General features: G+C 44.3%; 1 protein-coding gene across 1 annotated transcript in view; it reads left to right on the top strand.

Moving 5' to 3' along the window:
* Window positions 1–20,983, top strand: part of LOC146350017 (organic solute transporter subunit alpha-like) — a 35,359-nt gene extending 14,376 nt beyond the window's left edge. The window contains 2 exon segments of the mRNA XM_084845511.1: window positions 17,557–17,662; window positions 20,823–20,983. Coding sequence (XP_084701637.1) covers window positions 17,557–17,662; window positions 20,823–20,983 — 267 coding nt within the window.
* The last annotated feature ends 4,945 nt before the right edge of the window (window positions 20,984–25,928 follow it).

The following is a 25,928-nucleotide window of genomic DNA, read 5'->3' as shown; positions in this document are numbered from 1 at the left end:
TCATCTATTGATTCTTTTTCTTGTAAGAATAATGTTATCTTTTCCATGGCAGTACCATTGTTCTGGATAAATACATGGATACAAATAAACTGTAAAGCAAGGGCTAAAAAAATTATCATCGTCATCACTATTGTTTATTTCTGTCCTGCCTTTCTACAAAAACTTAGGCTCAAAGCAGTTCACAATAGCAATCAAACCAAACTGGTAGTCATTACAAATATATAACAATAACAGTATAAATATTTCAAATAATATATAAATGTACAGGGAGAGCAATTCTATGGCCCAGGGGTGTTGCTAGGTTCTTAAAAGATGTGGGGCACAGGCCCATAACACACATTTGCATATATCTCTATCTCTATCTCTATCTCTATATCTTTTGTTGTTGTTGTTGTTCAGTCGTTCAGTCGTGTCCGACTCTTCGTGACCCCATGGACCATAGCACGCCAGGCCTTCCTGTCCTGCGCTCTCTCCCGGAGCGTGCTCAAGTTCATATTCATTGCATCGGTGATGCTATCTAGCCATCTCATCCTCTGCTGTCCCCTTCTCCTTTTGCCTTCAGTCTTTCCCAGCATCAGGGTCTTTTCCAGAGAGTTTTCTCATCGCATTAGGTGGCCAAAATATTTGAGCTTCAGCTTCAGTATCTGTCCTTCCAATGAGCACTCAGGGTTGATTTCCTTTAGGATGGACTGATTGGACCTCCTTGCAGTCCAGGGGACTCGTAAGAGTCTTCTCCAGCACCACAGTTTGAAAGCATCGATTCTTCGGTGCTCAGCCTTCCTTATAGTCCAGCTCTCACAGCCATACATTACTACTGGGAAAACCATAGCTTTGATTAGAGGGCCTTTGTCGGCAAGGTGATGTCTCTGCTTCTTACTATGCTGTCTAGGTTTGCCATAGCTTTCCTCCCAAGGAGCAAGCGTCTTTTAATTTCATGGCTACAGTCACCGTCTGCAGTGATCTTGGAGCTCAAGAAAGTAAAATCTGTCACTGCTTCCATTTCTTCCTCTTCTATATGCCAGGAAGTGATAGGGCCAGATGCCATGATTTAGTTTTTTTAATGTTGAGTTTCAAACCAGCTTTTGCACTCTCCTCTTTCACCCTCAACAAGAGGCTGTTTAGATCCTCTTCGCTTTCTGCCATTAGGGTGGTATCATCTGCATATCGGAGGTATCTATATATCTATATGAGTCTAAGCACACATCTAATGTGTGTGTGTGGTGTGTGCATGTGTGTTGCCCCAGCCGTGGGCGTTGAACTCTTAGGTTAGAGGTGCCAAGACAGTGATAAATCAGACTCAAAGGTTTACTTACAAGGAGACTTTATCAGGTAACTTACAGCACACAGGCGTGCCCAATGGTTGGATCAGACAGCTTCTCTGAACCCCGAGCCACTGAGTACGATGGGTTTTATACCATACATGTCAGCAATGAGGCAGCATGACACTAGCAAGCGCCCATAGCATTCATTCCCAGCATAGACTAGCAGCACTTGGTTCTCAGCACAGCCACCTGCAGCTCAGCATAAACACATAGCTTCACTCCTCAGGCACGGCCTGATAAGGCTTTCTACTCATTAGTAGGGAATGCGCTGAGAAGGCTATTATCAGCCTTTTGAATCAACTTCACATGCTCAGAGGCTTACTAGCAAGGGAATTGCAACAATAAGGAACTTAAGCAAGCATTATGGATCTCTAGGCCCCTCTAACACTACAAATGACTTGGCTATGCTCCTGGGGCCAATAAAACATGCAGTGTGCTTGCGTGTGTATATAGATTACATAAATACATAAGAAGTGTGCACTGATCCCCCACCCCACTTCAGCTCAGACCCTGATTCAGCATTTTGGAAAACATCCCGCTTCTGCTCAGGCCAATTTGTAGTCAGACCACTTCAGCTCGGCACCAAACCTAGAAGGACACCTGCCCATTGTCAGAAAAATAGGTGCAGGGTTTATATTTTGATTTTCTTTTAAAGCGAACTGCCAATAACATTTTAATTCCTTGGAAGAATTGGATAAAAATTTCAGGATTCATTGCCCCATCAGAGGAGACCATATCTGCCAAATTTCAGAATGCTAGCCACAACAGTTTTTGTGCGAGGGTGGCCTTGACATTTTGAGGTCTCCAAAAGAGGACATACTTATCTCCCTATGTTCCTTGTGGACCATTGTTCTGAAAATTACCGACAGCCTAGAGTTGTCCCTAAGTAAGAAACCAGCGAAGTTTCAGAAGGATAGGTGCAGCAGTTCATGTGGAAGGGGAGTTCTCCAATTTGGGGGAGGGAGAGACTTGCTTTCCCTTCCATTCACCCCTTCCCCAATAGTTTTTGGGTAAATTTGTATGAAAATGCACATGTCATTAGTGGTGTCCCCCAGGGAAGAAACCTGCAAAGTTTCTGAAGGATATACATGCATGCAAATTTAGAATTACTAGAATGTATTTACATTTCACCAATGTTAGCCGCAGGGGAACATGGGTGGGAAGGTGCTATTGCACTCATGTCCTGCTTGTGGGTTTCCTATGGACATCTGGTTGGCCACTGTGTGAACAGAATGCTGGACTAGATGGACCTTGGTCTGATGCAGCACGGCTCTTCTTATGTTCTTAAATAGAGAGTACCTCTGAGCATGTGCAGAATGTTTTTCTTTCACCATTGAGCACTTACATTCTCCCCCTACCAATTCTGTTTCCATCCATGCAACCATCCCTCCTCATCCTACCATCCTCCAGCAACTCTTCATCAAAAGAGATGTCTTGTTTTGTGTACCTCCTCTCTCCCTCCTCCTTGTTATGCACAAGCTCTCATTGTATCTTCCTCCCCATAACTTAATTTGTGCCAAGACTTCACCAGGATTCAGCCAATGAGTCAGTTTTTAAAACTAGGGCTAAGTTACGGAGAAACTCTGAGCATGTACTAAGTGCTTTTCCCTCACCACTGAAGCTAGAGTTCATGCAAAAACAAAACAAAACACCCAAGCCCACAAATGACAAAACATGCATAGGACTGAGCTGAAAGGGTAGTCAGTTCATTAGACGGAATTGGGTAGGCACTGTATTAAGCTTGCAGTGCCATGCTCACAACTCAGGACTTATTTCTGAGTAAACATGCAGACCCCTTCATGGATCACTGCCTTGTTGTGGCGAAGGGGCTTGCGTAACTCAGTGAAGCCATAAGCTATGCCGTGCAGGGCCACCCAAGACGGACAGGTCATGGCAGAGAGTTCTGACAAAATGTGGTCCACTGGAGAAGGAAATGGCAACCCACTCCAGTATTCTTGCCAAGAAAACCCCATGGAACGTATCACAAGGCTAAAAGATATGATGCCAGAAGATGAGCCCCTCAGGTCGGAAGGTGTCCAATATGCTACTGGGGATGAGCAGAGGGTATTTCCAAGTAGCGCCAGAAAGAGTGAAGCGGCTGGGCCAAACCCGAAAGGACACTCAGCTGTGGATGTGTCTGGCGGTGAAAAGAAAATCCGATGCTGTAAAGAACAATATTGTTTAGGAACCTGGAATGTCAGATCAATGAATCAAGGTAAGCTGGAGGTGGTCAAACATGAGATGGCAAGATTGAACATTGACATCTTGGGAATCAGCGAACTAAAATGGACAGGCATGGGCAAATTTAATTCAGGTGACCATCATATCTACTATTGTGGGCAAGAATCCCTTAGAAGAAATGGAGTAACATTCAGTCAACAAAAGGGTGGGAAAAGCAGTACTGGGGTACAATCTGAAAAACGATAGAATGATCTCAGTACGAATCCAAGGCAAACCATTCAACATCACAGTAATTCAAGTCTATGCCCCAACCACTGAGGCTGAAGAAGCTGAGGTTGATCGGTTCTATGAAGACCTACAACACCTTCTAGAACTAACACCAAAAAAAGATGTCCTCTTCATCATAGGGGATTGGAATGCTAAAGTAGGAAGTCAAGAAATCACCGGGATAACAGGCAGGCATGGCCTTGGTGTACAAAATGAAGCAGGACAAAAGCTAATAGAGTTTTGCCAAGAGAACATGCTGATCATAGCAAACACTCTTTTCCAACAGCACAAGAGGCGACTCTACACATGGACGTCACCAGATGGTCAATATCGAAATCAGATTGATTATGTCCTTTGCAGCCAAAGATGGAGAAGCTCCATACAGTCAGTAAAAACAAGACCTGGAGCTGACTGTGGCTCAGATCATGAGCTGCTTCTTGCAAAATTTCGGCTTAAATTGAAGAACGTAGGGAAAACCACTAAACCTTTCAGGTATGACCTAAATCATATCCCTGATGAATATACAGTGGAGGTGAGGAATAGATTTCAGGGATTAGACCTGATAGACAGAGTGCCTGAGGAACTATGGACGGAGGTCCGTAACATTGTTCAGGAGGCAGCAACGAAATCCGTCCCAAAGAAAAAGAAATGCAAGAAAGCCAAGTGGCTGTCTGATGAGGCTTTACAAGGAGCTGAGGAAAGAAGGGAAGCGAAAAGCAAGGGAGAAAGGGGAAGATATACCCAACTGAATGCAGAGTTCCAGAGAATAGCAAGGAGAGACAAGAAGGCCTTCTTAAATGAACAATGCAAAGAAATCGAGGAAAACAACAGAATGGGAAAGACTAGAGATCTCTTCAAGAAAATTGGAGATCTCAAGGGAACGTTTTGTGCAAAGACGGGCATGATAAAGGACAAAGAAGGCAGGGACCTAACAGAAGCAGATGAGATTAAGAAGAGGTGGCAAGAATACACAGAAGAACTATACAGGAAAGATCTGAATGTCCCTGATAGCCATGATAGTGCGGTCACTGAACTTGAGCCGGACATCCTCGAGAGTGAAGTCAAGTGGGCCTTAGGAAGCATTAGTAACAACAAAGCTAGCGGAGATGACAGTATTCCAGCCGAGCTATTTAAAATCCTAAAAGATGATGCTTTTAAAGTGCTGCATTCAATATGCCAACAAATCTGGAACACTCAACAGTGGCCACAAGACTGGAAAAGGTCAGTTTACATTCCAATTCCAAAGAAGGGCAACGCCAAAGAGTGTTCAAACTACCGCACCATTGCGCTCATTTCACATGCCAGCAAGGTGATGCTCAAAATCCTACAAGCTAGGCTTCAGCAGTATGTGAACCGAGAACTACCGGAAGTACAAGCTGGGTTTCGAAGAGGCAGAGGAACTAGAGATCAAATCGCCAACATTCGCTGCATCATGGAGAAAGCAAGAGAATTCCAGAAAAATGTCTATTTCTGCTTCATTGACTACGCTAAAGCCTTTGATTGTGTGGATCACAACAAACTGTGGCAAATTCTTAAAGTGATGGGAGTACCAGACCACCTGACCTGTCTCCTGAGAAACCTGTACGAGGGTCAAGAAGCAACAGTAAGAACCAGACATGGAACAACCGAGTGGTTCAAAATTGGGAAAGGAGTACGACAAGGCTGCATATTGTCACCCTGCTTATTTAACTTATATGCAGAGTACATCATGAGAAATGCCGGGTTGGATGAATCAGAGGTCGGAATTAAGATTGCCGGGAGAATTATCAATAACCTCCGATATGCAGACGATACCACCCTAATGGCAGAAAGCGAAGAGGATCTCAAGAGCCTCTTGTTGAGGGTGAAAGAGAACAGTGCAAAAGCTGGTTTGAAACTCAACATTAAAAAAACTAAGATCATGTCATCTGGCCCCATCACTTCCTGGCATATAGAAGGGGAAGAAATGGAAGCAGTGACAGATTTTACTTTCTTGGGCTCCAAGATCACCGCAGACGGTGACTGTAGCCATGAAATTAAAAGACGCTTGCTCCTTGGGAGGAAAGCTATGGCAAACCTAGACAGCATAGTAAGAAGCAGAGACATCACCTTGCCGACAAAGGTCCGTCTAATCAAAGCTATGGTTTTCCCAGTAGTAATGTATGGCTGTGAGAGCTGGACTATAAGGAAGGCTGAGCGCCGAAGAATTGATGCTTTCGAACTGTGGTGCTGGAGAAGACTCTTACGAGTCCCCTGGACTGCAAGGAGGTCAAATCCGTCCATCCTAAAGGAAATCAACCCTGAGTGCTCATTGGAAGGCCAGATACTGAAGCTGAAGCTCCAATATTTTGGCCACCTAATGCGAAGAGAAAACTCCCTGGAAAAGACCCTGATGCTGGGAAAGACTGAAGGCAAAAGGAGAAGGGGACGGCAGAGGATGAGATGGCTAGATAGCATCACGGATGCAATGAATATGAACTTGAGCACGCTCCGGGAGAGAGCGCAGGACAGGAGGGCCTGGCGTGCTATGGTCCATGGGGTCACGAAGAGTCGGACGCGACTGAACGACTGAACAACAACAACAACAAAAACATGCAGAACATCAATGTGCAAACCTCCCTGCAAAAGTAACTTGTGCTGGAATCCTATGCATACTTTCTGAGGGTGAGCCTAATTAAACATAATGGGACTTCTCAGTAGGCATATGTAGGATTGCATAAATTAGCAATATTTATCTCCCCTCCACTTAAAAAACAAACCAAAAACTCCTATTTATTTTTTATTAAGGATTTCTGTTCATAGGAACACAAGGAAGCTGCCTTGTACTGGGTCAGGCCCTGGGTCCATCTAGCCCAGTATTGTTGACACTGACAGGCACAGTAGCTCTCCGGAGTTTTGGGCAGGATTCTTTTGTAGCCCTACCTGGAGATGCTGGGGATTGAACCTGGGACCTTATGCATGCCAAGCATGTGCTCTACCACTGAGCTGCAGCCCTTTCTATTGCTGGATAATGGCAACTGACAAACATAGCAGCCTCAGATTTGTTTCTCTGCAACCATGTGAACCCGCTCTTCTCAAAGGCTTAAGTGAGAAGGAGAAAAACCAACCCTCTTATCTGTTTGAATAAAGTCAAATACAGTTCAGAACTTCTCTTGCCCACCGAAGAGAATTCTTTTCAAGAATTCCCCAAGATATGCTCTGGGTGGAGTAAAGAAGAGAAAGATAGAACAGGATAGGGGAGGGAAGAAGAAGAATGGTGATTGGAAATGCGCGTGGGAGTGGGGGGCAGAGAGAATTCCCTAAGCCAAGTGGCTCCTTTCAGAGAGGTAGTACTTCAGAGGAATTTAGGAGGCTGTACAGGGTTTGCAAGGATTACACATACTTAGATGAACTTTATGAGGTGAGGTGGCTGAGGGCTTTTTCTAGCTTTTTTTAAAACTGCAGAACCTATTTAAAAGCCCCAGCAGTTTCTTGATCATGACGCCACATAGTCCCAACCCTCCCTTTGGGATTATTTGAATCCTACAGCTATTCTCCAGCAAAGGAGATTGTTACCTTGTTGGGGTGCTGGAGCGTGAGCACCTCAATGACGTCATGAGCTAAACCGTGAAGAGAAGAGACACCCAAGATGGGAAGGTCATGGCAGAGAGGTCAGACTAAATACGATCCCTGGGGAAGGAAACGGCAACCCACCCCAGTATTCTTGCCATGAAAACGAAATGGATCAGTACAACCAGAGATATGTCGGTATGCCATCAGAAGATGGGACTCCCAGGTCGGAAGATGGTCAAAATGCTACTGGGGAGGAGGGATGTACCAAAGTCCTTTACCTGATCCCGAAGCTTGATTCGCGGTGGGGGGGAAGTGCTCCGTCCCTCCCCCTGAAATTCTGGCCAGGGGGGGAGGTGCCCCATCCCTCCCCCCCAAAATTCTGGCCGGGGGGGAGGCGCCCCGTCCCTCCGGCTGCGAATCCTCCTGTTCTGCCGGGATGCAAATGGCAGCAGCCGTAGCCGCCGCCGTTTGCGTCCCTGCAGTCAGCCGTGATAGGCTACGTAAATGTTTACGTAGCCTATCATGGCTGAGTGGGGGGGGGAAACCGTGCGTACGCAAATGGCGGCGCCCATGGGCGCCGTCATTTGCGTTCCTTATTTTGACACGTGTAGTCTACGTAAACATTTATGTAGACTACGGCGAAAATAAGGGGAACGCTATTTGCGTTCCTCTTATTTTCGCCGTAGTCTACGTAGATGTTTACGTAGTCTACACGTGCCAAAATAAGGAACGCAAATGGCGGTGCCCATGGGCGCCGCCATTTGCATACGCGCTTTTTTTTTTCTTTCAAAGTCAGCCGTGATAGGCTAGGTAAAGATTTATGTAGCCTATCACGGTGTTTTTTAGAAATCTAGCCGTGATAGGCTACGTAAATCTTTACGTAGCCTATCATGTTTGTTTTGTTGTTGTTTTTTTTACTTGGAAATGGCGGCGGCGGCAGCTGGTCGGAAGACTGGCTGCCGCAGCCGCTGCCACCAAACCACCACCGAACCGCCACCGAACCGCCACCGGAGCTGCCGCCTCCAGGGACATTCGCACAAGGTAAGTCCCGTCCCGGGGGGGGGCGGGGGGCAGAATGTTTCTCCACTAATTTCGGGGGGCCGAATGCGCTGGCATTCGGCCTCCCTGAGATTCGTGGAGAAATTCTCTGACATCCCTAGGAACAGAGGATAAGTTCAACTAGCCCCAGATGTGATGACGCAGCTAGCTCAAAGCCAAAAGGATGGCTAGCAGCCGATGGTGCTGGTGGTGAACGACAAATCCGATGTTCTAAAGATCAACACACCATAGGAACCTGGAATGTAAGATCTATGTGCCAGGGCAAATTGGATGTGGTTATTGGGGAGATGTCAAGATTAAATATAGACATTTTGGGTGTCAGTGAACTGAAATGGACTGGAATGGGCCACTTCACATCAAATGACCACCAGATCTACTACTGTGGACAAGAGGACCACAGAAGAAATGGAGTAGCCTTCATAATTAATAATAAAGTGGCTAAAGCAGTGCTTGGATACAATCCAAAAAATGACAGAATGATCTCAATTCGAATTCAGGGTAAGCCATTTAACATCACAGTGATCCAAATATACGCCCCAACCACAGATGCTGAAGAAGCAGAAGTAGATCAATTCTATGAGGATCTGCAGCACCTACTGGATAGTACACCAAAAAAAGATTTTATTTTCATTACAGGAGACTGGAATGCTAAGGTGGGTAGTCAAACGACACCTGGAATTACAGGCAAGCATGGTCTGGGAGAACAAAATGAAGCAGGACATAGGCTGATAGATTTTGCCAAGACAACTCAGTGTGCATAACAAACATTCTCTTCCAACAACCTAAGAGACGACTTTGTACATGGACTTCACCAGACGGTTGACACTGAAATCAGATTGACTACATCCTTTGTAGCCAAAGGTGGCGGACATCTATGCAGTTGGTAAAAACAAGACCTGGAGCTGATTGTAGTTCAGATCATGAACTTCTTATTGCACAATTTAGAATCAGACTAAAGAGAATAGGGAAGACCCACAGATCAGTTAGATATGAGCTCACGAATATTCCTAATAAATATGCAGTGGAGGTGAAGAATAGATTTAAGGGACTAGATTTAGTAGATAGGGTCCCGGAAGAACTATGGACGGAAGTTCGCAACATTGTTCAGGAGGGGGCAACAACAAACGTCCCAAAGAAAAAGAAAACCAAGAAGGCAAGATGGCTGTCTGCTGAGACACTGGAAGCAGCCCAAGAAAGAAGGAAAGCAAAAGGCAACAGTGATAGGGGGAGATATGCCCAATTAAATGCAAAATTCCAGAGGTTAGCCAGAAGAGATAAGGAATTATTTTTAAACAAGCAATGCGCGGAAGCCGAAGAAGATAATAGAATAGGAAGGACAAGAGACCTCTTCCAGAAAATTAGAAATATAGGAGGTAAATTCCAGGCAAAAATGGGTATGATCAAAAACAAAGATGGCAAGGACTTAACAGAAGCAGAAGAGATCAAGAAAAGGTGGCAAGAATATACGGAAGATCTGTATAGGAAGGATAATAATATCGGGGATAGATCTGACGGTGTGGTCAGTGAGCTAGAGCCAGACATCCTGAAGAATGAGGATGAATGGGCCTTAAGAAGCATTGCTAATAACAAGGCAGCAGGAGACGACGGTATCCCAGCTGAACTGTTTAAAATCTTGCAAGATGATGCTGTCAAGGTGATGCATGCCATATGCCAGCAAATTTGGAAAACACAGGAATGGCCAACAGATTGGAAAAAATCAACTTATATCCCCATACCAAAAAAGGGAAGCACCAAAGAATGTTCAAACTATTGAACAGTGGCACTTATTTCACATGCCAGTAAGGTAATGCTCAAGATCTTGCAAGGTAGACTCCAGCAATTCATGGAGCGAGAATTGCCAGGTGTACAAGCTGGGTTTCGAAAAGGCAGAGGAACTAGAGACCAAATTGCCAATATCTGCTGGATAATGGAGAAAGCCAGGGAGTTTCAGAAAAAATCTATTTCTGTTTTATTGACTATTCTAAAGCCTTTGACTGTGTGGATCATAACAAATTGTGGCAAGTTCTTGATGGTATGGGGATACCAAGTCATCTTGTCTGCCTCCTGAGGAATCTGTATAATGACCAAGTAGCAACGGTAAGAACAGACCACGGAACAATGGACTGGTTTAAGATTGGGAAAAGAGTACAGCAGGGTTGTATACTCTCACCCTACCTATTCAACCTGTACGCAGAACACATCATGCAACGTGCTGGGCTTGATGAAGCCAAGGCTGGAGTTAAAATCGCTGGGAGAAATATTAACAATCTCAGATATGCAGATGATACCACTTTGATGGCTGAAAGGGAGGAGGAGCTGAGGAACCTTATGATGAAGGTGAAAGAAGAAAGTGCAAAAGCTGGGTTGCAGTTCAACCTCAAAAAAACCAAGATTATGGCAACCAGCTTGATTGATAACTGGCAAATAGAGGGAGAAAACGTGGAGGCAGTGACAGACTTTGTCTTTCTAGGCGCAAAGATTACTGCAGATGCTGACTGCAGCCAGGAAATCAGAAGACGTTTACTTCTTGGGAGGACAGCAATGACAAATCTTGATAAAATACTTAAGAGCAGAGACATCACACTGACAACAAAGGTCCGCATAGTTAAAGCGATTGTATTCCCCGTAGTAACCTATGGCTGCGAGAGCTGGACCATAAGGAAGGCTGAGCGAAGGAAGATAGATGCTTTTGAACTGTGGTGCTGGAGGAAATTTCTGAGAGTGCCTTGGACTGCCAGAAGATCAAACCAGTCCATACTCCAGGAAATAAAGCCAGACTACTCACTTGAGGGAATGATATTAAAGGCAAAACTGAAGTACTTTGGCCACATAATGAGAAGACAGGATACCCTGGAGAAGATGCTGATGCTAGGGAAAGTGGAAGGCAAAAGGAAGAGGGGCCGACCAAAGGCAAGATGGATGGATGATATTCTGGAGGTGATGGACTCGACCTTGGGGGTGGTGACAGCCGACAGGAAGCTCTGGCGTGGGCTGGTCCATGAAGTCACGAAGAGTCAGAAGCGACTGACAGAATAAACAACAAACAGCTATTTAGGAGAAATTAAAGTGGCAGATGAGAAAGAAGTTTGTGGATGCTGATTGGATCCTTTGCTGTACTGAAGCTACTAAACTTCTGCAGAATCCAAAGTTTCCAGTTGGGGACCATAAAATCAGATGCCATGTGAAATACCAGTATTTCACATGGAGCTCTTACTTCCCTTCCTTCTCCTTCTTCAAAATTTCATTGCTGGCAAGCTCCCAACAGTGGGCATTTAAGAGCAGAAAATAAAAGGAGTGGAGAAAGAGGTTTTTTGCATCTCAAAAAAACCTACACCAGAGATTAGGGATAGTGACTGCCTAATGGTCACCTTGAACACCTTCTGATTAGGATCTCTAATCCCTTCGGTGACTTGACAGTTTTTACTTTTTGTTTTAGACTTTGAGAAATGGAAACTTTTTTGCGCATGGCTAGCGCAAAAGCCACTGGAACTAACTGCCTGAACTGTGGCAGGATCCATTAGCTCCATAGGGCCTGCTAGGTCTCCAAATCCCATACAGTTATGTGGAAGAACAAAGAAATTATAGCTCTTTGCTTTGACACATTTTCTTGAAAAAAGCAGATTTTACCTGTGGCTAGCACAAAAGCCACTAGGCCTAACTTTCTGAACTGTGGCAGGATCCATTAGCTCCATGGGGTCTGCCAGGTTTCCAAATTCCATACAGTTATGTGGAAGAACAAAGAAATTATAGCTCTTTGCTTTGACACATTTTCTTGAAAAAAGCAGATTTTACTTGTGGCTATCACAAAAGCCACTAGGCCTAACTTTCTGAAATTTGGCAGGCTCAGTCATCTCTAAGGGGGCTGCCAGATCCCCAAATTTCATGCATGTATGTGGAAGCACAAAGAAATTATTTGCTGTTCAGTCGTTAAGTCGTGTCTGACTCTTCGTGACCCCATGGACCATAGCACGCCAGGCCTTCCTGTCCTGCGCTCTTTCCCAGAGTATGCTCAAATTCATATTCATTGCATTGGTGATGCTATCTAGCCATCCCATCCTCTGCCATTCCCTTCTCCTTTTGCCTTCAATCTTTCCCAGCATCAGGGTCTTCTCCATGGAGTTTTCTCTTCGCATTAGGTGGCCAAAATATTTGAGCTTCAGCTTCAGTATCTGTCCTTCCAATGAGCACTCAGGGTTGATTTCCTTTAGGATAGACTGATTTGACCTCCTTGCAGTCCAGGGGACTCGTAAGAGTCTTCTCCAGCACCACAGTTCGAAGGCATCAATTCTTCGGCGCTCAGCCTTCCTTATAGTCCAGCTCTCACAGCCATACATTGCTAATGGGAAAACCATAGTTTTGATTATACGAATCTTTGTCGGCAAGGTGATGTCTCTGCTTCTGACTATGCTGTCTAGGTTTGCCATAGCTGTCCTCCCAAGGAGCAAGCATCTTTTAATTTCATGGCTACAGTCACCGTCTGCGGTGATCTTGGAGCCCAAGAAAGTAAAATCTGTCACTGCTTCCATTTCTTCCCCTTCTATATGCCAGGAAGTGATGGGGCCAGATGCCATGATCTTAGTTTTTTTAATGTTGAGTTTCAAACCAGCTTTTGCACTCTCCACTTTCACCCTCAACAAGAGGCTCTCGAGATCCTCTTCGCTTTCTGCCATTAAGGTGGTATCGACTGCGTATCTGAGGTTGTTGATAATTCTCCCGGCAATCTTAATTCCGACCTGTGATTCATCCAACCCGGTGTTTATCATAATGTACTCTGCATATAAGTTAAATAAGCAGGGCGACAATATACAGCCTTGTCGTACTCCTTTCCCAATTTTGAACCAATCAGTTGTTCCATGTCTGGTTCTTACTGTTGCTTCTTGACCCTCGTACAGGTTTCTCAGGAGACAGGTAAGGTGGTCTGGTACTCCCATCTCTTTAAGAATTTGCCACACTTTGTTGTGATCCACACAATCAAAGGCTTTAGCATAGTCAATGAAGCAGAAATAGATGTTTTTCTGGAATTCTCTTGCTTTCTCCATGATGCAGCGAATGTTGGCGATTTGATCTCTAGTTCCTCTGCCTCTTCGAAACCCAGCTTGTACTTCCGGTAGTTCTTGGTTCACATGCTGCTGAAGCCTAGCTTGTAGGATTTTGAGCATAACCTTGCTGGCATGTGAAATGAGCGCAATTGTGCGGTAGTTTGAACACTCTTTGGCATTGCCCTTCTTTGCAAAAGGTCAGTATACATTCCAATTCCAGTCTTGTGGCCACTGTTGAGTGTTCCAACTTTGTTGGCATATTGGGTGCAGCACTTTAACAGCATCATCTTTTAGGATTTTAAATAGCTCAGCTGCAGTACTGTCATCTCCGCTAGCTTTGTTGTTAGTAATGCTTCCATAGGCCCACTTGACTTCACTCTCTAGGATGTCCGGCTCAAGTTCAGTGAGCGCACTATCATGGCTATCAGGGACATTAAGATCTTTCCTATATAGTTCTTCTGTGTATTCTTTCCACCTCTTCTTAATCTCAACTGCTTCTGTTAGGTCCCTGCCTTCTTTGTCCTTGATCATGCCCGTCTTTGCACAAAACGTTCCCTTGACATCTCCAATTTTCTTGAAGAGATCTCTAGTCTTTCCCATTCTGTTGTTTTCCTCGATTTCTTTGCATTGTTCATTTAAGAAGGCCTTCTTGTCTCTCCTTGCTATTCTCGGAAACTCTGCATTCAGTTGGATATATCGTCCCCTTTCTCCCTTGCTTTTCACTTCCCTTCTTTCCTCAGCTACTTGTAAAGCCTCATCAGACAGCCACTTTGCTTTCTTGCATTTCTTCTTCTTTGGGATGGACTGAGTTGCTGCCTCCTGAACAATGTTACGGACCTCCGTCCATAGTTCCTCAGGCACTCTGTCTATCAGGTCTAATCCCTGAAATCTATTCGTCACCTCCACTATATATTCATAAGGGATATGATTTAGGTCATACCTGAATGGTTTAGCGGTTTTCCCTACATTCTTCAATTTAAGCCAAAATTTTGCAAGAAGCAGCTCATGATCTGACTGAGCCACAGTCAGCTCCAGGTCTTGTTTTTACTGATTGTATGGAGCTTCTCCATTTTTGGCTGCAAAGTACATAATCAATCTGGTTTCGATATTGACCATCTGGTGATGTCCATGTGTAGAGTTACCTCTTGTGCTGTTGGAAAAGAGTGTTTGCTATGATCAGCGTGTTCTCTTTTTAGCCTTTGTCCTGCTTCATGTTGTACACCAAGACCATGCTTGCCTGTTATCCCGGTGATTTCTTGATTTCCTACTTTAGCATTCCAATCCCCTATGATGAAGAGGACATCTTTTTTTGGTGTTAGTTCTAGAAGGTGTTGTAGGTCTTCATAGAACCAATCAACCTCAGCTTCTTCGGCCTCAGTGGTTGGGGCATAGACTTGAATTACTGTGATGTTGAATGGTTTGCCTTGGATTCATACTGAGATCATTCTATCATTTTTCAGATTGTACCCCAGTACTGCTTTTCCCACCCTTTTGTTGACTATGAGTGCTACTCCATTTCTTCTAAGGGATTCTTGCCCACAGTAGTAGATACAATGGTCACCTGAATTAAATTCGCCCATGCTTGTCCATTTTAGTTCGCTGATTCCCAAGATGTCGATGTTTAATCTTGCCATCTCATGTTTGACCACCTCCAGCTTACTTTGATTCATTGAACTTACATTCCAGGTTCCTAAACAATATTGTTCTTTACAGCATCGGACTTTCTTTTCACCACCAGACACATCCACAGCTGAGTGTCCTTTCAGCTTTGGCCCAGCCGCTTCACTCTTTCTGGCGCTACTTGGAAATTCCCTCTGCTCTTCCCCAGTAGTATATTGGACACCTTCCGACCTGAGGGAATCGTCTTCCGGCGTCATCTCTTTTAGCCTTGTGATACATTCCATGGGGTTTTGTTGGCAAGAGTACTGGAGTGGGTTGCCATTTCCTTCTCCAGTGGACCACATTTTGTCAGAACTCTCCACCATGACCTGTCCATCTTGGGTGGCCCTGCACGGCATAGCTTATGGCTTCACTGAGTTACACAAGCCCCTTCGCCACAACCAGGCAGTGATCCATGAAGGGGTAAAAGAAATTACAGCTCTTTGCTTTGAAAGATTTTCTTGAAAATAACAAATTTTACTTGTGACTAGCACAAAAACCACTGGACCTAACTGCATGAAATGTGGCATATTCAATCATCTCCATGGGGGCTGCCAAGCCTCCAAATCTCATGCATTTATCTTACAAACGTAAAAATATATGGCCGTTTTTGTTTTCCAATGTAAGTCAATGAGAAAATGTAAAAAAAAAAAAAAAAAAAAAAGCAGTTAGGACAGCTCAGAAGATCTGGGATCCAGCTCAAAAGATCCGGGTCCCATGCCCTGGTGGGCCCTTTCATAACGATGCCCCTGCTATGGCCCCTAGACAGAGTCTGGGAGGCCATAGGATACTTTGTATTTCTGGATCCAAGGCTGGAGACAGGGCTCTGACCTTGGACCGAGGAGTCTGAGTTCCTTTTCCCCTTGCAGCTGGTATGGAGAGAACTGTGCTGGCTGTCTCTATGAGCTTGCAAATGCAAGCTCAGAGAGGAGGGAAAGAGTGCATTCTGTGGGCAGCAAGGGGAGGAGACCAGGGTGGCCAGCTTACGAAGAATCCTTCTGCCACCCCAGCCTCCTTCCCTCCTGGTCTGCAGAGCCTCAACTAGATGGGCAAAATTGCCTATCTAGCAAAAATGCAGGGTGAGAGGAGTGTGGAGACTATAATTGCCTCTATGTTCCTCCCACCCTGCATAGGATGCCCATCAGCCCCCAAACGCAGAGGCTGATAGGCATCCAGACAGGACTGCACTGTAAACATACCGCATTCATAATATCAGACATTTCATAAATAAATAGATATGGGTGAAATCCAGCGGGGTCCATCTGCCAACAAAATGGACACTGTTGAAAGAATGGACCCCCCCCCCTCTGCACACACACCCCTGGCCAGCCACCAAAAACTGCTCCACAGGGCTGTGGTACCTTCCAAGGCAGATCTGGGGAAACGCAGGGGGGTGAAGGGGGAGAAGAGAAAGGGGAAGTCCTGTTTCATGAGAAGAAGTCCGCTCACACAATGTTGGATGAAACCCATAATTATAAAAACATAATATCCACATTTAACTAACAAAATTGTGAAATCATTCATTCATTCCCCTAAAAATATTAAAACAACCAAAAACAATAAAAAAACAACAACCTCAAAATGCCAGCATGTCACTAACTGATTCATATCACTAGATATATCAAAACAAAACAAAAAACATAGGGCAGCAGCAAGGGAAAACATCTCTATAAAACTATGTTAACATTTGAATCGATCCAGTCCAACAAATTCTCTACCAATACAGCAGCATTAAAATAAAATAAAATGCAAGGACATTAGTACCCACCCAGATGGAGATAGCAGAAAATATACTAAAATCTTCAGTTCTCTTACCACCCGATTAGTCCATGCTGAGGGAGTTACAAAACACTCACACACATACAATGGGTAGGTTTGCATGATCAAACAGCCCAACATGGCTTATTTAAGCCATGGTGAGCTGTGGTGCATGCTGGCAGCCATTTTAGATATTCAATGCCTGGCTGCAGCTTGTCATGCCATGTGAACCCAGGGGCCATGGGTTATGCGAGCATTAAAAAACCCTTCCATAACCCATGGTCTGTTGTTGTTTAACCCTCACATAACCCATGGCCTCCAGGTTTGCATGACACAAGAAGTCGTGGCCAGGTATTGAATATTCAAAATGGCTGCCCACACACTCCAGCACCTGCTGCACAGTGGGCTGTTTTGATTGTGCAAACCAGGTCAATGACTGGCAGCTGAGCTTTCTTCTCTATGGGCACTTCCTTCTCTCACCATGAGGGCCCAAAAGTATACAGCACCAGTTCCTCTCTCAACATGAGCCAACCAGGTTAGCACCCTCACCCTTGTGCCATCTCTGAAGGGGTGAACCCAAAGGGATGGCGCTTGTTGGCATCATCCCCTTCAGCTGGATTTATCTCTTTATTTTAATCTAAGGTGAAAAATGCTTTTCTTTTTTCATTAAAGCACAGCCACTCTGAAACAAAATGTATGTATTTATGTATTATTCTCTTGTTCTTTTTGCCTTTTTGCAGTTTGTCCTTATTCTAAGTCAGTTCCAAGCAACCATCGTCAACATATGGGCTATGGAAGGGACAATTGCTTGTGTACCTCCACTTTCATCTTTAGCAAGAGGAGCTTGTAAGTCACTTGGACTTGAGTTGCTTTGACAGGCTGAAGTGGATTCCTCTCTAGATTCTCTTATATTGGATGGAATTCTCCATGCTAAGTAGTGTAAAGACTAAAAAAGAAAAAGTGGGGGGAGTTATAGACTGCCTTTACATTAAAGCAAAATTCCTCAGTCCTCCCATTGTGGAGCCTTTCAGCATTTAGATGGTGACCACATGATTGCTGAGAGGGGAAGTTTTTAATTTTCAAGGTTCCATAAAATTCCATGAAACAGCTCCATCTAGTGGCTGTTTTAATAGCGCAGCAATCCATTGTATTTTAATACTTCATTATTTCTGAACCTATTTAACATGGAATAACCAGAAAACACCTCTGGATGTGCCCTGGAGGTTGACGACATAGTGAAAAGGACCTGCAAACTTCCATGAGTGAGCAATCTCAAAAGCAGGATAAAAGCTCTGTGTGAAGAAGCTCATAATTGTTTCTCTGAATTTTTACTGGCTGACTGCAACCTAAAGCATGCTAAGCCTGCCATACTACACCCCATGGGTGTTGAACCTCAGGCCTATGGGCCAAATCTGGCCCTTCAGGATTCCCCACATCCTCCTCCTGGAACTGCCTGTTGTTTGGTGGTCTCCCAAATCATTGTGCAATTTCTTCCCCATTCTAAAAGGTTGAAATGCCTCTCCTGTGGCTTAGTTACTGGCAAGAAGAACTGCAAGCTAAAGTATGCTACTGTTTTGGCCCCACCCCCTTTGCTTCTACCCACCGCTGGAATGCAGCCCTAAGAGCCTCTCCAAAATTGAATTTGGCCCTTAGGCTTAAAGAGGTTGGACACTCTTACTATACCACTTACCTTGGAGTCAGTGTCACTGAACTCAATGGGACTTACTTCTGAGTACACATGTACAGAATTGTACTGTAAAAGTCAAGCTATATGTGACAGTGAGAGATCCATTATTGGATCTCCTGGGGGGTGGGCTGAAAGAGCAAATGAACTCCCAATTCAGATCCAGAACATTCCACTGTGGGAGGAAGGGCTTCTCCTTGTGCCCTTTTTCCAATCTGAATTGCAATAACAGCTTGGAACATGGGTGGGGAGAGATGGTCAGATCAGAAAACTGGCCGAAGGAGAAAGAGTTAAACCCTATCCCTTGTTGTTTTGTGATCCTGATCTAAATCCCCCACCCAACAATGCAGCTGCATTTTTCCTTTGGAAAAAAAATGCAAAAGACCCAGTCACTGTTCTCTGATTGTCTAGTCTATTTGTACCATTACAAAGAGATGTGTGCACCTGTGTGCATGTATGTGCATGCATATGCGTCCCCCGACTGACTACCCGGCATTGCACTGGAGCCAAAAAGGCTGCCCACTCATACATTACTAGGACATCCATCCCACTGAACTCAGTGCAATTTATTTTCCCGTAAACGTGCATAGGATCATGCTGTGAGGGTGTTTTCACAGGCTTAAAGTGGTTCTTGTTTTAGCTGGTTTGCTTTAGTTAGTTTGTATGGTGAATGCAAGACCTCCATTAGCCAGAGGGCTCATTTGAATTAGAAACAGGGATGTCAGAGAAATTTGCAAAGGAACCAAATGAATTCAGATTTTCATGAATCCAACCAACGGATTCCATGGTGGACTGGATTTTCCCCTGTTGGGTGGACTCCACAGACTTGTGGAATGGTTTTCTAACTTTCCTGAATTTTGTGCAAATTTTCTCATAGAAAAATGTGATTTTTTAAAAAATGCAGCCAAAAATGTACATTTCCCCTATAGGCTAAAGTGTGAAAATGTGCATTTGGGGGTAAAAAATGAGCATTTTTGCACACGCGAATTTGTGCAAATTCAGCAACAACAAAAACTATTCTGTTGATGGGTGAATGATGGTATGAAAGGTGCCTGACAATCTGTGAAACACAGACAGAATGGATTTTACACAAACTGTACATCTCTAATTACAAATGCCTCTGTTTCACTTTTCTAAATCATCTTAATGGCAATCAAAGGTTCACATAAGTAGCTTGAGAGAAACTGGAAGACAATTTTAAGTTTCATGTATGAAAACACTCTCAGGTTGCAATCTTAAGAATATTTATTTGGAAGGAATTCCCATGCTGAAACAAATGGTGTGGCATATGCCCTTGTTCAGAGGTTCTCTCAAAATATGTTATCAGTATGTAGGCAACCCCAGGCTACCTGTTTACTCAGTGCATTTGGTTCCCTCACACAACAAGACACCATCTTAGAATAAGATTAATTCTTCACTCTAGATATAGGACATACAGAGTTTTCTATTTCCCAAAAATCACTCTCTCAGACAAGATCGGTCTTTTGCTTCCTTACTATAAAAGTAGCAGCATAGCAATACTAAATACTTGCATAGATTCAAACACATGATACTCTTATGATGGGCACAATCCTATTGGATTCACTCTGGGTTCTTGTAAGTCTCCAAACTCGGAGGCTTACGCATATCCAATGCAGAGCGGGAGGTACATTGTGCCCCTCTCTACATTTAAGCTAGGCGTGGGGTGGGCAGGGGAGGGAAGGAGGCTGGGGCGGCCATAGGATATGTCATATGGCTGCTGCACTGGTCCCTTCCCCTTCCTGCCCCTGGGAATGTCCCCTGTTTTCTGAGTGTAGAGAGGTAGTTCTCTCTGCGCTGGCTACGAGGGGGAGGCCTGTTTCCGACCTCAGAGACACAAAACTGAAATATCCTATGTCCGTCAGACGCTGCCTAGGGGACATAGGATTGCTCCCTAATCAGCTTAAGTCAAGGCTTCAAATAGAGGAAAAAAAAATGTTAGTTTTTGGCTTACCAGGCCTGTCTACTAGAAACAAGTTGGGGATAGCTGATCCTAAAGGATAGCTCCCAGAGTTGCATGTTCAGAATTTCCTTTATATACTCTTTGGAGGCTATTCAGCATGTCTAGATTATGTTTACTACATTTATTTATGCCCCATGAAGCTACCTAAGGATACATTTCTATTTCTAACTCACCTTGTCTAGACAGTATCACTGAACTCCATCCCTGCAGGTCCACCATAAAAATCCAACTATACTTGAGGACTGCAAACATTGCACATTCCAACAATTTAGCAAGAACAAGTCTGAGCTCATTATACTTCATTACCAGTCCTTAAACCTGTTCCTTTTTTCATTTCCCAGATATGAACCAACAGCTGCTCATTATGGAAATGTTTCTCATAACTCTGATCTCCCGAGTTATCTACAGGAAAAGATATGACGACCTGGAACTTCCATGGGATTCAGACCAGGCAACAAAAAGCACAAAACAGCAAGATCAGTGTGGGAGCCAACATTTTTGAAAAAGAAGCACCAGCCATTTCGATATTGACCATATATTAGCTGGGATATTGCCTCTTACTCTGTCTGCATTCTGACCAACCCATTTGCTGTACTTGCAGAGTACTTCTGTAGCATGGCAGCACAAAGAACAATATTGGTACACCTAGAATCAATTCACATTAACTAGACATTCAGAACTAAAGAGGGACTAAACTGATACAATGGCACAGTGGCTAAAAGGAACCTTCGGGTGATGTAATACTCCACTTTGATGTAACTATGATTGATAGAACTATTAGAAGGAGAGATCACCAGTGCCAACTTCAGCCATCTTTTGCTTATTTGCCTGGTGGTGTCTTTGGGATGGCAAATTTAGTTTGTGTTAGGTGTAGATACTGAAATGTAGGGATGGATGAAAGTCCCTTACCTCATCCCGCAGCTGTCAAGGGCTCCTTGGAGGGCTCTCTCAGTCTAATCCATTAGCGAAGTCCAGACACAGACAAAGGGATTCTTTTCAAAGCTTTATTCTTCTTTTACAACTTAATAACTCTACAGGTAGCAACTAGATCTGAGCAGCAGCATCCCTATGCCCTAAGTAGGAACAGTTGGTCCCTGTTTGAAAGGCAATTACGGGCAGACCCCTGAATATAAGGACTAGGGAGAATCCTTCCCCTTTTCCCTTGGATCCCCTGGGCGCAACCGTTCTTTGAGCGCGAACCATTTGGCGCCGCTCTCTGCATCTGCGCTGTGCATCCCCCCCAGTCTGCTATCTGTGCTGAGTCACTCCCTGGACTGCTTTCTAAACTAGGAATGTGGGTGGGAGGAATCTCCGTCAACTGTTGGTCCTGGGAAAAAAGGAGCGCGCTCCTCTCCTGAAGGAGCGACTGCTCTTCCTCAGCATCAGAACTACTCTGGGATTCTATGGGCTCAGTGTCCACCCTGACAGCAGCTTGCTTCGCGGTGGGGGGGAGGCACTCCGTCCCTCCCCCTGAAATTTTGGGCAGGGGGGGAGGCGCCCCATCCCTCCCCGCCAAAATTCTGGCCAGGTGGGAGGTGCCCCGTCCCTCTGGCCAAAATTCTGGCCAGGGGGGAGGCGGCCCGTCCCTCCAGTCACGACTCCTCCTGGCCGGCCGAGACGCAAATGGCGGTGGCCGTAGCCACCGCTGTTTGTGTCCCTGCAATCAGCCGTGATAGGCTACATAAATCCTTACATAGCCTATCACGGCTGACTTTGTGGGGGGGAAAGCGCATACACAAATGGTGGTGCCCATGGGCGCCGCCATTTGCGTATGCGCTTCCCCCCCCAAAGTCAGCCATGATAGGCTACGTAAGGATTTACGTAGCCTATCACGGTGTTTTTTGAAAATCTAGCTGTGATAGGCTAAGTAAATCTTTACGTAGCCTATCACATTTGCTTGTGTTGTTTTTTTTTTTCACTTGGAAATGGCGGTGGCAGCAGCCGATCGGAAGACCGGCCGCCGCCGCCGCCGTCGAACTGCCGCCGGGAGCACCAGTGCCAGGGACATTCGGGAAAGGTAAGTCCCATTCCGGGGGGGGGCGGGGGGGCGGACCGTTGCATTCGGCCCCCCAAAATTGGTGGAGAAATTCTCTGACATCCCTACTGAAATGATGAAAAACAATTGACTCTTAAAATGTAGAAAACAATAACTAGACAGGAGACTGACTTATCTTCCAATCTCATGGGTTAATTTTTACACATCTGTCATAAAATGTTGTACTCTTATTTGCCATAAAATTTTGCATTTTATAGAACTTCATTCCAAGTTGTGAACTGGTGAATTACAACAAAAAAGAAAAATATTTTAAGTTGCCTTTATGATCACTAAGTACAATGATTCAGATTATCCCTATAACGCTGATCAAACATTTTGCACACTGTTCCCATTGATATGCATAGCTGTGGTAGCACACAGAATGGCATCTGACTTATGTTGGGTACAGAACCTGAACTAGGATATGACAGTGACGGGCAGGCAAAAAGAAGAGGTAAGGAAGTGTCAAGGGCTCCTTGGAGGCCTCTCTCAGTCTAATCCAGTAGCCAAGTCCAGACACAGACAAAGGGATTCTTTTCAAAGCTTTATTCCTCTTTTACAACTTAACAACTCTACTGTTAGCAACTATATATGAGCAGCAGAGTACCTTTGCCCTAAGTTGGAACAGTTGGTCCCCGTTTGAAGGACAATCACTGGCAGACCCTGAATTGGATCCTCTGGGCGCAACCATTGTTTGCGCGCCAACCGGGCACTACGCCTCCTTTCCGTGCTCTCCATTTGGCGCCGCTCCCTGCGTCGGCGTTGTGCGTCCAGCAAGTCTGCTTCTGGCGCTCTCTCACTCCCGGGACTGCTATCTATGCTAGGAATGCCAGTGGGAGGAATCCCTGCCAGCTGTTAGCCCTGAGAAGGATGAGCGCGCTCCTCTCCCAGGAGCAGCTGCTCTTCCTCAAAATCAGAACTACTCTGGGATTCTATGGGCTTAGTGTCCACCCTGACAGGAAGTGAGCATTTACTTTTTAGGTGCCACCAATGCTGTGAGAAGGAAGAAGAGAGTCAGCCAAAGAGCTGAATAAAATCATAGGGTTGAAAGGGGCCTACAAGATCATCGAGTCCAACCCACTGCCTAATGCAGGAAGCCTGATTCCCAGGCATTCTCCAAGTACTAACCAGGGCTGACCCTGCTTAGCTTCTGAGATCAGATGAGATAAGGAGGGGTGGTCCATGCTCCCACCTGGAATAGCCCCTACAATAAATGCCCAATTTATTGAACTGTATTTGGTAACTAGCTCCTTGGGTCTATGATAATAAAAGAAATATACATGCATCTTAGTTCCGTGTTCCTTAGTTTTTCCAGGTTCTGTATGTAGGGTAGTAACACAGCAAATATGCATTTTAAGTGCCTTGTTGTAATTTAACTCCTGGGCTCAAGAGGTAAGATCTGATTCACACATGTAATCCATGGTGAGGTTGCTATTTGAAAATGTATGTTCAGGCAAGGGATCTGTGTGAACCTCACATGGTTCTAGAAAGGTGTCCACGGTTTATTAAACCACAATTTCCTATTACTTTTGAATCAGGAAACTGGTTTAACCTCTTGAGTACAAACAGGATATTAAACAAGGATCTGTGGTTAAGCTGTTATTGTAGTTTAACAAACCATGGAAATATTGCATTAGGAGCATAAGATAAGGAATGAAAGAAGGGAACACATGTGGGCAAAATGCTTATTCTTGGTCTAATACATCATGGTTTAGATTTCGATTGTTAGTCTGCACGAGGCCAAAGTTTGCCACATACCATTGCATTTTCAAGCAGTTAGCACAGCACTGATTGCACATTTAAATTAGTCTTACAAATAAATTATATGCACTCTTCCTTGGGAATTTACTCCTTTGAAAACTAGGAGACTTCCTTCAGACTAAAAATGCATAGGGCTGGACTTAGCATCAAATGACTAGCCAGCTCTTTGGCTGAGTACAAATTACAGTTTTTCAGAGACTTGATGGTGGTATGATAGAGCTATTGTGGCCTGTGGGTTCAAACATTATATTTCTCTCTTCCCCCATGAACAGGTTTTGTAGGTTTTTGTAGTGCTTAAAATACTTGCAAAAGCTATTGATCAGATAGCATGGTGTAACAAAAATATAAATGAGTGTCTGCATCCACAGAAAACTGTAGCTGTATTGTACTAGTCTCTGAAGAATGATCAACTATGCCCTATAAATCACAACCTCAGAATTGCCTGCTCCAGAAAAGCACTGAAAGGATCAAATACCACTTCTAGAATTTTTGTGCTGTCTGATCCTATGCATGCATATTCAGCAATATACAGTGGGACTTACTCCCACATAAGTGTGCACTCAATTATAGCCTTGATTTCTTTTCTTTTTGGCTGAAAATACTTACATGACTATTTGATCTCATCCACATAACTCCACCACACTCAGCCAGCAAAGGGAGTGAGCTAATTGTTAAATTCAGTTCAACAAGTTCCTCATTAAGAACAAATTATCCGAGTTTGAAATCTGCTAATTTTCCAATCAGGGTGAGTGTTTGCACTTGTGATTTGGAAATAATTACCACAATGTATAACATCTGAACCTATGTGGAGGCTAATGAGAGAGGGGTTCATTTCTTTGGGAGGAGAAAAAAGCTGAAGTAATCTACATTGCTCTATAGATTTTTATTAGATAAATACGTAAGCGTTTCATACACTGGATAACTTTCAGAGACTGTTCTCATATTCTTTTAGCTCTGTTCTGATTCCAGAAATGATTCAAGAAATTGGTGGAATGCTAAAGAAGTGCTCAAGTGAGTCAGATCTGTTTAGATGCTATGCAGTTTTGCAATATTGTCATTCATTCCAAACCTGGATGTGAAGAATTGCCTTATATCACTAATACAGATGAGTCTGCATGTTCTTCTTTTGTAGGCAAGCAAATATTAATTTCGCTCTTAATCTCAACCCTAGTTTTTATTCATGCAAACCAGGGCAAGGTAGACATGAAATGCAAACAACTGCAGGTTAAATGTTGGAGGTTATCTGCATGCCATTTACAGTCTTCTCAAGAAAGGTGTATAGAAAACGCTCACAAGATGAAGGTTTTTTCAGGTTTCTTCCTCGCTGCACATCTGTGCTAGTGGCTGCAGAACTGACTTTTTCTGCTAGGAGTTTGCCAGTTCTTTGATGGCTGTTTCTAATTTTGGCTGGGCTGGGTTTAAGCGAGTTTCATGATGGTTTTAGTTTAGCTGTTGAATTGTTTTTATTCTAATCAGAAGTATGAACTCTGGGTGTCATTTTGGGAGCAGCCATGTGATGTGGTGTGATCAGTTTTAATAGTTTGAAGGGCGAATAGGCCCATTTGTAGAGGACAGTCTGTCAGGAGCTGTTAGCCATGATTACAAGTTGCTGGAAGGCTACTGCCTTTGTGGACTGCCTGTGGGCTTCCCA

This window comes from Heloderma suspectum, chromosome 3, assembly GCF_057233095.1.
Source record: "Heloderma suspectum isolate Gila_16-S chromosome 3, 16-S_ref, whole genome shotgun sequence".
NCBI classification, from domain to species: Eukaryota; Metazoa; Chordata; class Lepidosauria; order Squamata; family Helodermatidae; genus Heloderma; species Heloderma suspectum.
The sequence above is the reverse complement of the archived record's forward strand: the minus strand, read 5'-3'. Positions and strand labels throughout refer to the sequence as shown.